This window comes from Urocampus carinirostris, chromosome 13, assembly GCF_059441175.1.
Source record: "Urocampus carinirostris isolate Australia breed hairy pipefish chromosome 13, RoL_Ucar_1.0, whole genome shotgun sequence".
NCBI lineage: Eukaryota > Metazoa > Chordata > Actinopteri > Syngnathiformes > Syngnathidae > Urocampus > Urocampus carinirostris.
In genome coordinates, this window is record NC_142361.1 from 31255604 (window position 1) to 31272374 (window position 16771).

At 42.5% G+C, this 16771-nt stretch overlaps 1 protein-coding gene across 1 annotated transcript; it reads left to right on the forward strand.

Annotated features, from left to right (window-relative positions):
- Nucleotides 1-349: 349 nt before the first annotated feature.
- Nucleotides 350-15122, forward strand: LOC148354324 (ladderlectin-like). The gene is made up of 7 exons (XM_088351690.1): nt 350-473; nt 3832-3888; nt 4018-4039; nt 5345-5430; nt 8092-8226; nt 11017-11125; nt 14784-15122. Exons 1-7 carry the CDS (start codon nt 450-452, stop codon nt 14855-14857), a joined length of 507 nt encoding a protein of 168 aa, XP_088207816.1. The 5' UTR covers nt 350-449; the 3' UTR covers nt 14858-15122.
- Nucleotides 15123-16771: the final 1649 nt, after the last annotated feature.

Genomic DNA, 16771 nt, shown 5'->3' on the forward strand with positions numbered 1-16771 from the left:
GAGCACTGGTTTTCAACTGGTCTGACTTCCGGATCCACCATCCCAGCCTAATGACAAGATCCGACCGGAATCAAGAAAGCATCTCCACTTTTCAGATGTATTCAAAGAAATGATTGTGCAGTTCGGAGCAGAGATAGTAGAACTGTCATGATTACTAACTCAGATCAACTGGAGCAATCATGTGGCGCCTGGGTGGGCGCCTTCTGATTGGCTGGCACTCCTCTCTTAAGCGCCTTGCGCCCTGAGCGGAGTGTCAGAGCGTACATTCTTGTAACTGTGTGTTTCTCCCGATATCCTGTTCGTTTAGAACTCTGCTTACCTGATTTTTGCCTTCCGTCCCACGTTTTGATCTCTTCTCCAGCCCCGGTAAACACGACCTGTGGTTCGGACAGTTGGTCCCTCGGCCGCTTCTGGTACCTGTACTCGCTGGAAAGGACGATACATATCAGATGACAGTCAGGAATCACAGTGAGGTTGGAACCGCGGTAGTTCAGACATCCAATTTTTGGTCTGCTTTTGACAATCCTGACTTAGTTTACCACACTGATCCTGACTTTTCTGTGAATGTCTGAATATACACACATTAATTGTAGTTCAGACACAACAAGTGGCCTGAAAACTGCTTTTCTTCAATCCGTTTCCAAATTTACTGTCAGGCAGGACGGAAGGAAAACTGAGATCACTTGCACTCGTTTCTTGGTTTTTATTGGAAGGAAGGAATGACAAGACGTGATTCTTCGATCCGTTGTTTGACGGATGGACGAAGCTTGACAGGAGGGCGAAGGCTTGGCGAGAATGGTCGCGGACAGGCGGTATCGTCGTGTTGTTGGTCGGGGCTGGAGAAGAAGGACGTCGTCGTGTTCGGAAATGTGGTCAGGAATCAGACGGGCAGGGCCGGTCGTAGGCAAATTCGGAAACGGGTCGGCAACGGAGATCAAGTAGAAAAACAGGAGGCAGGCAAAGAGTCGGAGGTACGGGCTTTCTGAGCAGATGGCAACAGATAGCATAGTACAATCAGACAGCTAGTTTCTGGAAGCTGAGGGTTTAAATGGACAGGATGCGCCAATCAGCTGTCCTGGCTGTTGGCGCCAAATCCTGAGCTCAGGTGTTCCCGATCCGGGTGATTGTGACATTTACGCTGGGTCAGTTCGATTTTTCTTCTGATGATGGGACAGTTGTACATACATTTATTTTTCATTTGCTACTATGTTAAAATTGGAATTAGAATGGTCTCGAACATATCAGGTCCTAACCAATGTTCCCTGTAATTTTCCACGGGTCTGAGCGTTCACACAAAGTCACTGAGCAACGCTTGAAACAACAGTGAGCAACAGCAATCCCAAGTGTGGCAACTGAGTCATTATCAAACATGTCCAAAACTTGACATCAACTTACATTTTGCTGAGTTTCCGGCAATGCAAAATGATTTTTCACTTTTGAGTGAATTGACTAATGTACGATTGCAAAGGTTGCAGGGCCGGCAAACGTCATTTATTTTTACAATTCTTTCACAAGATTTCCATTTTTTTTCTGGTATCTTTTGTCACATAATACTAACATTTTTGGGGGCTTATTTAGTCAGTTGCACAATACACAACTGTATTCAATTACATTTTTTTAGTGGAAGTACAATGTTGGCATAATTGGAAATTATTTGAATGCAACATGAACTTTTTCTACTTTTTCCCTGTTTTTTTTCAATTTTTTTTAATCCCTTTTAAGAGAATCTCATTGTGTTTATTTTTTCCTAGCTGTTACTTTTGTCTTTTTGTTCTCTATTGACTTTTTTCCTACATTTCTTTCTTTTCTTTTTTCTGTCTTTTTTCTAAATGTTTCCCTCTTTTTTTCACTTCCTTTTGTTTCTTTTTTTCTCAGCTTTTCACTACTTTTTCCTTTCGGTATTTTTTTCTTTTTTGTTCTTTTCCCCCTTCCTTTAAGTCATTTTGTGCATCATTTTACATAATATTTGGTCCTGTAGGGATGAAAGAAGCAAAAACAACCCGAAGAGCCGTTTAGGACCCGAAAGAGCCGGTTTCTTTTAGTGAGCCGAGCCGAAGAAGCCGGTTCTCGACAAATTCTACTAACTTTACTCAACTTCGTTCTACTTCGACTCCACTTCAAAATACCGCATTTAGGACACAACCTCAGGGGAACTCGTGTATTTTTACCTTCATGCACTGTAACTTTGACTTAAGTCTCTTCTTAATTAGTAATTTTGAGCCCTGATTTTTGTGCGCTGTCTAGATTTTCTTGTGCGCTGAGATTGTGCGAGCAGTGCGCAATTGCGCACGTGCGCAGCTTAGAGGGAACACTGGTCCTAACAGTTATTTTCCCCTTGCTTCAAAGAGTTTGAACACCCTTTGGGAGGTGAGCTGTTCAAGCACATCAATCCTTTTGCCTTTGCCTTCTTCCAACAATTCCGTGGATAAAAAGAGGAATTGTCATCAATGAAAAAAATAAGAAAATAAAGGAAAAATAATGCCTTCCAGTGTGAAGTTTGCATGTTCTCACTGTGCTTTGGCATTGGCTCCCTGTTAGGTTAAGATGTATGGACTTGCTGCCTCATATCTTTCAGATTTAATTTCCACCCGTGTTTCAGTCCGGAGCCTTTGCTCTGAAAATGCTGGTCTATTAGTGATCCCAAGAGCCAAGAAGAGATCCGCAGGATCGAGAGCGTTCTCCCCCTGATATTTGATCTGCAACCTCAGTGAAAATGTTTAAATCTAAGCTTAAAACACACTTCTACTCTATGGCATATGAATAACCTATATTTTATGTTGACAATATCTGTGTATTGTTTGTTATTGCAACCTCCGTTGCAGCCTGGTCATCCTGGAAGGGGGAATTACCTGATGTGCAGTCCCTTCTCAAGGTTTCTTTATTTACCTCATGTTGAGGTTTTGAGGTTTTCCTTGCCCTCATGTAGGTTTTAGATCAGGTGATGGTGTCATAATAGTCTGTGGTTTGCAATAATCTGTGGTCTGTGCATCCCTTTGAGAGTCTTTGTGATTAAGGGCGTCACAAATAAGCATGACTTGACTTGACTTTCCTCATGCTATAGTTTTTGAGTTCTTCCTTGCCCTCATGTGGGTTGTAGATCAGGGGGTGGTGTAATAATAGTCTGTAGTTTGCAATAATCTGTGGTCTGTGCAGCCCTTTGAGACTTTTTGTGATTAAGGGCATCACAAATAAACATGACTTGACTTGCTTACGTGGGTTTCCTCCGGGCACTCCGGTTTCCTCCCACATTCCAAAAACATGGCCGGTTCAAATTCTCCCTCGGTGTGAATAAGTGAGTGAGTTGTCTCCCTCTGTGTGCCTTGCGACTGGCTGGCAACCAGTACAGGGTGTCCCCTGCCCACTGCCCAAAGATAGCTGGGATAGGCTCCAGCACCCCCGCGACCCTACTGACGATAAGCAGCGCAGATAATGGATGGAAAATGATGATGGACAAAAAATAACTAACATCACATGATTTCGATATTTTTAGCTCAGCAGAGAAGGCCTTGCAGCCTCATGGCCCATCCCAAAGATGTACTAACTCAATTAGTTTCACAAAACAAATGCCATGAATGCTTTAATTAACACCTACTGTTTGGTGCGTCACCAGGTATGTGCAATTCATCCTTGTAATAAACACTGACAACTGTGAAGAGATAATTATGAAGACAGGCTGTCCTTAGACGAGCGCCGGTGTCTTAAAAATTGACTTACTCCCTCTGTTCTCTTCATTTGTGCGGCAGTATCACAGCAGAGAAAGTAACTAACACTTATATTTTCTGATAAATAGAATCCAATATTGGAGTTTACCTCTGTACTTTTATTCTTTAGATGGGAGTATCTCTTTTTTTGGGGTTGTGCGCCATCAGCGGACTATTCACCGGAACTGTAAGTCAAACAGAATATCGTTTTGACCATTGGATGTAAAACTGTTGCTTCTAAGTCATAGACACTTATGTGAATATCACTTTGATTCGGGTCGGTATTACAGTCTGTGTTTTTTTCTCTTTCTCACAGTGGTCTTCTGTCATATGGAGAGGTTGGTATTTTTGGGATATAGTTGCAGAGGTATAACATGATAATTAATATTACCGTATTTTCCGCACTATAAGGCGCACTGTGTTATAAGGCGCACCTTCAATGAATGATATACTTCTAAACTTTTTCCATACATAAGGCGCACAGCATTATAAGGCGCTATAAGTGCATGCTGGTTTAAGATCAGGTCATTGTGCAATTTTGTAATTGTAATCCTGTGCAGTCCTTCGAGACATTTTTGTGATTAAGGGCGTCATAAATAAATGTGACTTGACTTGACTTGGCTACAGTAGAGGATGTAGCTATGTTATGCAACCATTAGATGGTGCCGCGCTAAAGGGAATGTCAACAACACAGTCAGATAGGTCAGTCAAACTTTATTAATAGATAACAAACAAGCTTTCCACAATCTTCATTCACTCCCAAGATGAATAAACACCTGTTTTATTATTTTCTCTGAGGTAAAGCATTTTGGTGACACATCTTTAACATCTTTGAACAACAGCAAGGCATAACATTTTACTTTTCCTCCATTTAGTCAACACGCAAAAAAACGTCTGATACTGTTATGGTAAATGAAACGTTAGTGCAATCGCAATATAGTGACACTCGTAATGTGCAAAAACAACAAGTTCAAAACAATAACAATAAAGCAATAACATAATAACTGTAAAATGTAAAACGTAAACACACACCAAGTAGGACCACCGCTGAATTCTTTAATGTTACGTTCCTGTGCCAGCGCTGTTGCCTTCATTCGAATAGTTATTGTACTGACACTCTTTGTTCAACAACTCACTGTTCAAGTGTATCCTCTAACTGTGGCCATCTCGCTTTTATTGCCACGGAAACTTTGTTTAGTCTTCCTTACTTGGCGCAGCTTATCCTCCACTTGTTGCTGCTCTATTTCCGTGTTCTACTGCGTGACTGATCGCCTTGAGTTTAAACTCTGCGTTGTAAGCGTGTCTCTTAATAGGAGACATTTCAGGGTCTTTATACAAACGCACTGATAAAAGAGAATCGTTGTTTAATATTTCCCAGTATGCACAGCGCACTTCTTTTTCTACGCGAAAAATGGAGTCGGTGGCTGCTTCTCTTAGTTGCGAGACTTTGCAATTCAATATTGATGCACATATAAGGCGCACTGGATTATAAGGCGCATAGTCAGCTTTTTAAAAAAAAAATCAGATTTTATGTGCGCCTTATAGTGCGGAAAATACGGTACTCAATTGCAAAGCTGACTTTTAGAGAGAGAGTAGCTTTTCCCAGGCTTCTTCTGTGTTCACTATCTTTGTGTCCGTTGCAGAGCAGGAATGCCCTGAGGATTGGACGCGGTTGAACAACGTCTGTTTAAAATTCATGGCTGAAACCCGCACCTATGCTGATTCCGAGGTCTGGTACACTTCGATTCGCCACTTCCATCTTTTGCAGATGCATACCTGTCAACTTCACATACCTGTCCACCTGTACGTTTTTTGCCGTACAAAGTACGTTTATTATGCATTTTAAGACGTGTACGACGTACAAGAAAATCTGTACGGAAAAACGCAAATGTCTCAATTATGGGTAGCATCCGGTAAACCCCGACTATCACAAAACGGCAAATCAATCAAGTCAAACGAGTTCGCCGCGGTAGCCTCTATGTCGGTATCGTTTTTTTCCGTTGCAAACGAAGCTAACGGTTTGATGCTACTGTGAGCAAGCGTCTGCCGCCTGGGGATTTCCCATCATGCATCATTCCGTGGTAGTTGTGTAGTGAAAGGAAGTCCGTCTCTTTTTTTGAAAACCGGCTTTTTCAGCTCAACTCATTAAAGAGAGCCGGCTCACAAACGGCTCACTTGCTTTGATGCATTCTATTACGAATTATTATGCTGTATAAAGAAGTTAAGAAAAAAAAGGAAGTATAAAAGAAGAAAATGAATAAAGACAGGTATGTGGTTATTCCTTTAATCAGTATATTACCAACAATAATTTAATGCAGAAAATGAATGAATAATTTGAGTAAGAAAATGTATTATTCTACTTAATTATATTTGCATGTATTTTTTCCTTCTACAGAGAACGTCCAAGCGACTTCATTCTTGAACTTTTTTTATAATAAACCACATTCATGTCGAGCAACTCAGTATCTCGCAACAAAATGTTGATTAACAATAAATATGATATAACGAAACACATGAACAATAGAACATGTTCAACTACATAAATAAACACGTTTGGGAAAAAATATGGTGTAAGATTATTTTGTATTTTGTAAGGGAAAATAGGAAATTTTGTAAAGGCAAGGAGTCGTGGAGGTGGATAGGTATGACTTCAGCCAATTGCTTTACTTATTATTCATTGCATTTACCCTTATTAAGCGATAATTACACTTACAATCGCAATGAGAACCTATTTACTCACAGAAAGACAGACTGTGTAGAATACAGTGGGACCTCGGTTATCCCGGTTAATGGGGACCAAAACCACCCGCAAAAAGTGAAAATCTGCGAAGTAGCGACGCCCCTTCCAAAAAAAAAAAAAAAAAAAAATCTCATCTCATTATCTGCACCGCTTATCTCCGGGCAGAGGGCAGGGGACACCCTGAACTGGTTGCCAGCCAATCGCAGCTAGCTGCGTTCTTCATCGAAGCACGAGCCGAGTGATCCACCGTTAAGAGTCGTACAGCTGGGCGATTTTACGTCCGCCCGAGACGATCGGAGACAAATTCACAACAGGGTTTGTAAATACCGTACATTCAAAAGTACATAACTACAATAAGTATAATATAATATATATATTTCGATGGGCCTTACATACAACAACTTATTTTTAAAGTAAGGGTAACAGGTACTTTCCCTGGTAACTAGATACTTTTACTACAGAGTAATTCAGTAACTCGGTTTATTTTCGGAAGAATGAGTGAATAACTACAACTATTTTCAAAGTAAGATGTCGAAATGGGCTAGTCATGATTGGTCTAACACAGGGGTGTCAAACTCATTTTAACTCGGGGGCCACACCATAGAACGAACATTCTGTCGGGGGCCGGACGAGTAGATTCGAGAGACAGAAAAAGAGAGAGATGGAAATAAGAGAAAGAGGGAGGGAAAAGAAGAGAGAGGGGGGGACAAAAAAAGAAAAAGAGAGAGAGGGAGAGAGCGTGAGAAACAAAAAGATAAAAAGAGAAGTCGTGAGAGAGGGGGAAAGAAAGGGAGAGGAAGAAAGAAATCCAAAGAGAAATAGAAAGAAGGAGAAAAAAGAAAGTGTGAAAGGTAGGAAGAGAGAAAGAGAAAAGAGAGAAAAGGAAAAAAGGAAGTTAGAGCAAAAGAAGGTAAAAAGACACAGAGAGAGAAAGAGACAAAGAGCAACAAAGGAAGAGAAAAAGAGTGAGAGGGAGAAAGCGTGAGAAACAAAAAGATAAAAAGAGAAGTCATGAGAGAGGGGGAAAGAAAGGGAGAGGAAGAAAGAAATCCAAAGAGAAATAGAAAGACAGAAGGAGAGAAAAGAGAAAAGAAAGCGCGAAGGGTAGGAAGAGAGAAAGAGAAAAGAGAGAAAAGGAAAAAAAGGAAGTTAGAGCAAAAGAAGGTAAAAAGACACAGAGAGAAAGAGACAAAGAGCAACAAAGGAAGAGAAAAAGAGAGGCACAGAGAGTGGGAGAAAAGGGGTGGAGAAAAAAAAAAGAGAGAGAGAGAGAGAGAGAGAGAGAGAGATAAAGAACAAGTACAGTGTCTTTGTTTGAGGCACCTGGCTTTGGCAACATCAAGTTGACATATTTCAACCTGCAGCTTGTTTTTCTCTTGCGCTTCTCTGAGTGTTGTCTCGCGGGCCGGATTCAATCCCTTAGCGGGCCTGATCTGGCCCGCGGGCCGCCTGTTTGACACCTGTGGTCTAACAGAAAGCAACTTTTTTTCCCGTACAAACATTTGTATACGTCGAACACAATTTGAAATAATCGAAAAACGTATAAAATACGAGGAAAACCTGGTTGAGAGGTATGCATTCAGCAAAGAACTATTTGTATTCGGGAATTTTCGAGCCTTTTGGTCTTTTACACGTGTGTTCTTCCCGCAGACTGTATGCAACATTCTCGGTGGAAATCTGGTTTCCATTCACGATTCTGTGGAAAATGAAGTAGTCCTTCAATTGATTATAGCAGGAGCTGACCCTTTTCAGCGTTCCTGGATTGGACTGCATGACCGTGTTACGGTAAAAATCTGTTTTTTGGCTTTCTAATCTACAGTAAGTAGTACTTAAGTTAAGACAATGGATCCCCATATTGATTCGAAGACGTCAAAATATACAGGCCGAGGACATCTGTACTGTACGGATGTCATAGTGCTATTTGTCTTAGTCACCAACAACCATCTACTTATGGTGTTTATTCTGTAACTGTCTTGAGTGACTGTCAGGAGAGTGTTTTTTCTCAGTTCATCTGAGAGCAGGGACTCGCATGTCCTTGTACTTGTACTGTACTTGTACTTGTATTTCTTTCTCTCTTTCCCTCTTTCTCTCTCTGTCTCTCTCTGTCTCTCTCTGTCTCTCTGTGTCTCTCTCTTTATCCCGCTCTGTGTCTCTGTCTCTCTGTCTCTCTGTCTCTGTCTCTCTCTCCCTTTCTCTCTCTCTCTCTCTCTCTCTCTCTCTCACTCTCTCTCTCTCTCTCTCTCTCTCTCTTTCTGTCTCTCTCTGTATCTCTCTCTGTGTCTCTCTCTGTCTCTCTCTGTCTCTCTCTGTATTTCTCTGTCTCTCTGTGTCTCTCTCTGTATCCTCTCTGTTTCTCTGTCTCTGTCTCTGTCTCTGTCTCTCTCTCTCTCCCTTTCTCTCTCTCAGTCTCTCTCTCTCTTTCTGTCTCTCTCTGTATCCCTCTCTGTGTCTCTCTCTGTCTCTCTATCTCTCTGTCTCTCTCTGTCTCTCTCTGTCTCTCTGTGTCTCTCTCTTTATCCCGCTCTGTGTCTCTGTCTCTCTGTCTCTCTGTCTCTGTCTCTCTCTCCCTTTCTCTCTCTCTCTCTCTCTCTCTCTCACTCTCTCTCTCTCTCTCTCTCTCTCTCTTTCTGTCTCTCTCTGTATCTCTCTCTGTGTCTCTCTCTGTCTCTCTCTGTCTCTCTCTGTATTTCTCTGTCTCTCTGTGTCTCTCTCTGTATCCTCTCTGTTTCTCTGTCTCTGTCTCTGTCTCTGTCTCTCTCTCTCTCCCTTTCTCTCTCTCAGTCTCTCTCTCTCTTTCTGTCTCTCTCTGTATCCCTCTCTGTGTCTCTCTCTGTCTCTCTATCTCTCTGTCTCTCTGTCTCTCTCTGTCTCTCTCTGTCTCTCTCTGTATTTCTCTGTCTCTCTGTGTCTCTCTCTGTATCCCTCTCTGTGTCTCTCTCTGTATCCCTCTCTGTGTCTCTCTCTGTCTCTCTGTCTGTCTCTCTCTGTCTCTCTCTCTCTCTCTCCCTCTCTCCCTCTGTCTCTCTCTGTCTCTCTCTGTCTCTCTCTGTCTCTCTCTGTCTCTCTCTGTCTCTGTCTGTCTCTCTCTGTCTCTGTCTGTCTCTCTCTGGCTCTATCTGTCTCTCTCTGTGTCTCTATCTGTCTCTCTGTCTCTCTCTGTCTCTCTCTGTATTTCTCTGTCTCTCTGTGTCTCTCTCTGTATCCCTCTCTGTGTCTCTGTCTCTGTCTCTCTCTCTCTCCCTTTCTCTCTCTCTCAGTCTCTCTCTCTCTTTCTGTCTCTCTCTGTATCCCTCTCTGTGTCTCTCTCTGTCTCTCTATCTCTCTGTCTCTCTGTCTTTCTCTGTCTCTCTCTGTCTCTCTCTGTATTTCTCTGTCTCTCTGTGTCTCTCTCTGTATCCCTCTCTGTGTCTCCCTCTGTATCCCTCTCTGTGTCTCTCTGTGTCTCTCTGTCTGTCTCTCTCTGTCTCTCTCTCTCTCTCCCTCTCTCCCTCTGTCTCTGTCTCTCTCTGTCTCTCTCTGTCTCTGTCTGTCTCTCTCTATCTCTATCTGTCTCTCTCTGTGTCTCTCTCTCACTCTTGTCTCTCTCACTCTTTGTCTCTCTCTCTCTCTCAATCCCTCTCTCTCTCACACACTCTTTCTCTGTCTCTCTCTCTTGGTTTCCCCTTCCCTTTCTCTTTTCTCTCCTTCTCTCTTTCTCTCTTTCTATTTCTCTTTAGATTTCTCTTTTTCTCTCTCTCTTTCTCTCTCTCTCTGTTATTTCACTTCCTTTCCCCTTTTATCTTTTTCTTTGTCCCGCCTTCTCTCTTTTTCTCACCCTTTCTTTCTCTTATTTCTTTCTCTCTCGTTTTCTTTCTCTCTTATCGACTAGTCCGGCCCCCGAGAGAATGTTTGTTCTATCGTGTGGCCCCCTGAGTTAAAATAAGTTTGACACCCCTGCTCCATAGTACACGTGCAGACAGTACCCTGATATGATTTGCAAAGGCATTTGATGTCATTGTATGCGTTTATTTTTTATCTTTGCATTATCTGAGCACTGGAATCAAAGTCCTCGCGTTCAGGTCCTTGGTTTACTCTGGTAAAGCCCGGTAGCTCACAGAGGGCCCAAGACGTAGACTGAAGTCCTTTGTGACAAGGTCCCTTCGGCGAATCTACGGGGACCGATGGAATGACTACGTGTCAAACCAACAGGTGCTCGATAGTAGCAGATAGGACCTGTTACGTGCCATATTCGGCAGGGCCATCTATGTTTTTACAAACATGTGGCGCGGTTCTCGCCAGAGGACCCAACTCATCAAATCCTTTCTGGTAGGGATCTGAGAGGCTGGACCAGCCTAGATCTCTCGCAGCTGGGAAGATACATGGAGGGGGTGGGGCAGAGGCCGGGCGTCTCCCCGGGTCAAGGCCCGGAGAAGGCTAGGGGGAGTGGAGGGTTAGGGTGAGCGAGGCAAAGTGCCTTAGCGGCGCGTACTCTCATACCTGACCTGACCTGAAAACGATGTACAGAGTTAAAGTATATCAGCGATAAAGTCGCCTCTACCTTAAGGTGAGTAAAAATGACGTTTTGTTTTTTTCCAGGACCAGAATTTCTTTTGGACGGACGGCTCAGAGTTTGATTTCGAAAACTGGTCTAATGGTCGGCCAAGAGTAGATACGAATCAGGACTGTGTCGAGATGATCGAAAGACGTAAGAATCTTTATCTCTTATCCACACGCTTGCTCAGTTCCACTACTACTCCAGTTCTATCTCTCACAATTTCATTTCTCAATCTATCCAATCTTGTCACTCTTAACATACTCCTCAAACACTTCATCTCAAAAACATTTAATTTCCTTCTTAAATCTGCATTCAGGCTCCAAGTCTCTGCACCGTACAACACATTCGGCACAATCACACTCTCGAACAGTCCCCTCTTAACATCCATACTGATACTCTTATTGCTCATCACTCTTCTCAGAACACCCAAAACCATGCTTCCTTGGTTGAGTCTGTGCAATACCTTGCACTCCATTCCACCAACTGCAGCCACATCACAACCCAAGTACCTAAAGCTTTCCACTTCTTCCAGCACCTGTCCATGTAACCTTTTCTCTAACGCCATGCCCACTCTATCACGTGAACACTTCATCACTTTACTCTTCCGAACATTCACACATTACTTGCGCCTATCAGATACTCTTCCAAACTCCGTTACCAACCTTCTTAGTGTTTCCTAAGAATCAGCCACAAGCACTGTGTCATCTGCAAACAACAACTGACTTACCTGCCAAACCGTTCCACTGTTCTTGAATTCACCTCTCTCACCACACAATCCATACATCCATACACATTAAACAGCCATGGTGACATCACACACCCCTGTCTCACACCTGTCAACACAGGGAACCACTCACTTGTCTCACTCCCTACTCTTACACGTGCTCTGCTGTTCACATAAACACTTTTCAATGCTTCCAACAACTTTCCACCCACTCCATACATTACCATCACCTGCGACAACGCCGCTCTATCAACTCTGTCATACGCCTTTTCCAAGTCCATGAAAGCCAAATAAACATCCTTACCTTTTGCTAAATATTTCTCACACACCTGTCTTACTGCAAACACCTGATCCACACATCCTCTTCCTTTCCTGAAACCCCCATCACCACCTCATTCGTTCTTTCTCTCACTCTCTTAATCAAGACTCTTCCATACAGCGTACCCGGCACAGACAACAAACTGATACCTCTCGAATTGCTACATTCATACTTACCACCTTTACCCTTATACAATGGTACCCCGCATGCACTGCACCAATCAACAGGAACCACACCACTTAAAAAGCATACATTCAACAACCGTACTAACCAGTAAATCATAGCCCTGCCACCTTTCTTCAAGCATTCAGCAGTACAACCATCCAACCCAGGCGCCTTCCCTCCTTTCTAGCACCTCCCATGTTTCCACAGCCTTCACATTTAAATCACCCAACTCGGGCATTTTCCCCATACCACCGATCGCCTCGACTCTCACTTCTCTCCCATCTTCCACATTTAGGAACTCCTCAAAATACTCCGCCCGTCTCGTCCTGACTGCACAACCGCTAACCGGCAATCTACCGTCCTTATCTTTCACTCTCTCTTCCTTTCCAGACTTGCTCTTTCTTATTCTTTTCACTTCTTTCCAGGACAGTTTTCTCCTTCCCTCAAAGTTCACTCCTATCTTTTGACACCATTCATCATTTGCTTTCCTTTTCGCTGCTTCTCAACCGGCACCTTGTCTGCTTTTTTTATTTTTTTTTATTTTTAACTCAATTTCACTGTCACCTATTGTCCAAGCACTGCATTCAAAACTATTTCCAGTCCTCAAGTACATTTACAATATTTATATGTAGGTATTTATTAGAGGTACTAAGTGCTTAAACCACTTCCATTCCATTTCCACACTCTCCACTTCTCTTCTTCTAGTCCATTCATACTCTTCCCCTATCCGCTCTTTAAACTCTCTTTCCTTTTCTGCCTTATTCAACTCTGACATTTTCACCTCTTCCCTCACACTCTTCTTACGACTCGCCCTCCACTATCCATCTACTCTCAGTTTTCTTTTCACATAAAAAAGATCAGATGTACCACTCATTTCACCTCTGTAAACATGCACATCCAACAATCTACTTACCCACTCTAGCAATCAGGTTATCTAGTATTACCACTTTCCACCCTTCTTTCGCACTTGCCACACATCCGGACAAATGCTTCCAGAACTCCTCTCTCTCCTCAGCACTTCTTTCTGAACCAGGTCCATATGTACTTATAAACATCCATATTTCTACACCCTACTTTAACCTCACCCACATCAATCTGGATGATATCTCTTTCCACTCCACCAGTTTTTCCTTTGCTTTCTTATTCACAAGCACAGCCACTCCTTCTCTAGCATGGCCACCCGTAACTCCAGGCTTTCTACCATACATACCACCAAGGTGTAATTCACCCTTTCCTTTCATTTTTGTTTCATTCAGGGCTAACACATCAACCTTCCATCTAGTCATCATCCTTCCGATCTCCTCTTTCTTCCACTCAGTCGCTTTACTTCCACATCCTCTCACATTTAGTGACCCGAGACTTTTTGCGGGACTCTTCGGTCTCCCAGCCCCCTTTCTTTGCCTTGCTGTCTCTTTGGGAGTAGAGATAGAGAGGAGAGGATACCCAGTCCCCTCGCTCCCTCCATTTTAGTCGCCTCTTACACCCAGCGGACCACGGTGGGAGAATTCTTAAACCTCCCGGGGAGAGAGGGCCTCTCACCACAGGACATATGTTACTATTTTAAACTTAATTATTACAAAATCAGGTTCAATGGATTGAGTGTCGTATTCCACTGTAGATTATGTGCCGTCGTAGAGCTTTTATTGATTAGAATAGGTGGAGAACCCAGCTATCGTATTTTCCAGACTGTAAGTCTCTCCACCCCGGTCAAAAAATGCATGAGAAGGAAAAACCATATATAGTGATACAGTAGTTGTAATGGGAAAACAGTATTGATCCCTGGACAATAGTATCGAGCCGATCCAAGTTCCAGGTCAGTATCGATATTATCAATATTTAGATCGATCCGCCCACTCTTAGCTCCCACTTGAGTTTGTTAATGTTGGTGATGTTGGGTGAGTTGGTTCAGATGTAAAGTTGTATTTACTCAGCTGTTAAAAATGAACAAAATTGTGAACATATTCAATGCCAAACATGTAAATAACTCGTCCGTGAATATTATTCGTAGGGTAGGCTAAGGAATGACAAAGCTAAATAGATGTTTCTGCCATCTACATTTTTTTATGGATCCAGCCTACCAAAGGACATAAATGTGAGGTTCCAGCTCGACGACACCAGCTAGAGGGCGCTGTGGGGTTTGAATTGCTAATTGAGCACACCGGATCCTAATTAAGTTTAGCAGTTAAAAGCAGCGCGAACAAACATTTCCGCGTCGTATCGTCTGCTTAGAACGGTGAAGATTGCCGCACCTCACACAGCAAATAGCTTGATTTTTTTCCCCAGCAGCCTGTTTTTGGACTGTGTTTTTTCTGTTTTCGATTTTGTGCTTTTGCCATCGTCGCGCTTAGTATTCAATTCCCTTCGCTAAGAGAAACTCTCAAATTCCTGCTGGTGTCCGCACTTGTATCCTGCCTCGCAACTCAACAGTAAAGTCTGGATCTGGCCCCTAAGTCAAACTGGGTTTACTGCACTAGTTACCTTTCAAACTTGCACTGGGTGGTCGGAATAAATAAAAACTGAATCAACAATCCTGACAAATTGATTTTATAAAAATGTTCTGATATATTGAAGGTTTTTTGGTCACTTCTGTCTTCTTACAGGCGCACTCTGGAATGACATCCCGTGCGGTCGCACAAAATCTTCTGTTTGTGCCAAAGAATTGAAGATTTACTAAGAGAATCAACTCCCGCTACTTCCCTTGCAAAGTGCTATTCACCCTTGTTTTGACTTTACCTTGATTATAGTTGTTCGCAATTTTTACCGCTACTCACGTTTATGACCTGACTTGACAGTTTAAACATTGGAAATTAAACCGGAGACGATAATTGCATTTTTCTATTGTTATCTAAGGGTCACTGTGTTTCAAGATTTTTTTGAATGAAATATCATGCATTGGGTCGAATTAAGTACTATCACTATATATGTTTGCACATAATTTAAGATCATGGTGCAGTTGAATCAAATGCATTTATTACATAATCAAATCTCATTGTTAATCCATGACAAAGTTATGCAATAAAGGGATCCAACAGTTGAATGGAGCACTGGTTTTCAACTGGTCTGATTTCAGGATCCACCATCCCAGCCTAATGACGAGATCTGACTGGAATCAAGAAAACACTTTTCAAAGAAATGATTGTGCAGTTCAGAGCAGAGATAGTAGAACAAATTCACCTTTGTACAAATGACCGGCAAACGACTTTAAGTACCGTATATAATCGCATACAAGTCTTCAATGGCAGACACGTCATTTTCGTATTTCGTATTGTTTTCCTTCTTTGACTCGATAGTTGATGTTACTTTCCCTTTCACACTAGGGTAAAGTTTTGCTCAAGCCACTCAGCCTTTGCCTGAGGATAACAATTGTATATGGTCTGCAGGGATGAGTAGGATTTCTCCTGATGTGAACCTCCACCTCTGTGCCGGCACTCAAGAATGTGCTTGTTTATTAACTCGTTTCCGATTGTGTCCCCTTGAAGTGTTGTTGACCTCTCTGCTTAAATAAATGACTGAAATAGGTAAGAAGTTATAAATAAGGAAATTATACAGTTATGACTCAATATAGGAAGTGTCAGGGATTGACATTATTAAAACTATTTGGTGGCTATATTTGCACAGATAAAATACATGTAAATAGTTTAATTCTACATGATTATGGCAGACAAGAACTTACGTCCGTTCTGGACGGATTCCAAACCGAGAGAGGGAGTGGTTTATTTTCGTCAGAGAAATCAGTACAGACAAGAACACGACTTCAAAATAAAAGAATACAAGATTGATAAACGTACAAGAGATGCAATTAGACTGATTATTGAAACGTTACTTTATGTGTGTGTGTGTATGAGAAACATTTTTATATTTAGTAATATAAAAACAAGCTAATTATCTTGTGACAGAAATTCAAGAGATTTATATTGAAAACCTGACAGAAGTGACATATTTCAATATTACATCCATGGGAAAATGGGTTTATGTTGCTGAGGACAAGGGTTGTGGACAGTTTCATCAAAGAGACTATTAAAACTTTCCCTTAGCATGATTTGACCTATATTTCACACACTTCTACTTTTTGCCTTAAGACTTGAGCCGTGTCAACCTGATAATTTCTCATGCATACTGTAAAACATTCTCTAAACTTGCCACGAACAGAACAAAGAGGGGACCCAAATGCGTAACGTTTCACACAACACTTTATTAAGGGATTGGGGGGGGATCAGGGAGTGAGGAAAAATCAGCGATCTGGTGCTCGTTGGGCAGATGGAACAGGAAGCCCCTGCGGCCGGTGACAGGTGGTGAGGTGGACAGGCGGGGTCGGAAAGCAGAGAGTGATCGTGGATTAGAGCAAGTCAAGTAGCTGGGACAGGAGAACAAAGCGTGGTCGGGGATCGGAAGCAAGTCAGGGAACCGGTAACGATCTGGAAGCCAGAGGCAAGGGACCGGTAGCAGGAATCAGGGGAAGGAATCGGGCAGGAAGACGAGGTGGGCAGGTGGGAATCTAACCGGGAGCCGGAGTCAAAAGTGCTTGCCTTGCATGTTCTGAGGTTCGCTTACGGACTGAAAAAGAGTGACTGGAAAGGAAGCGCTTAAA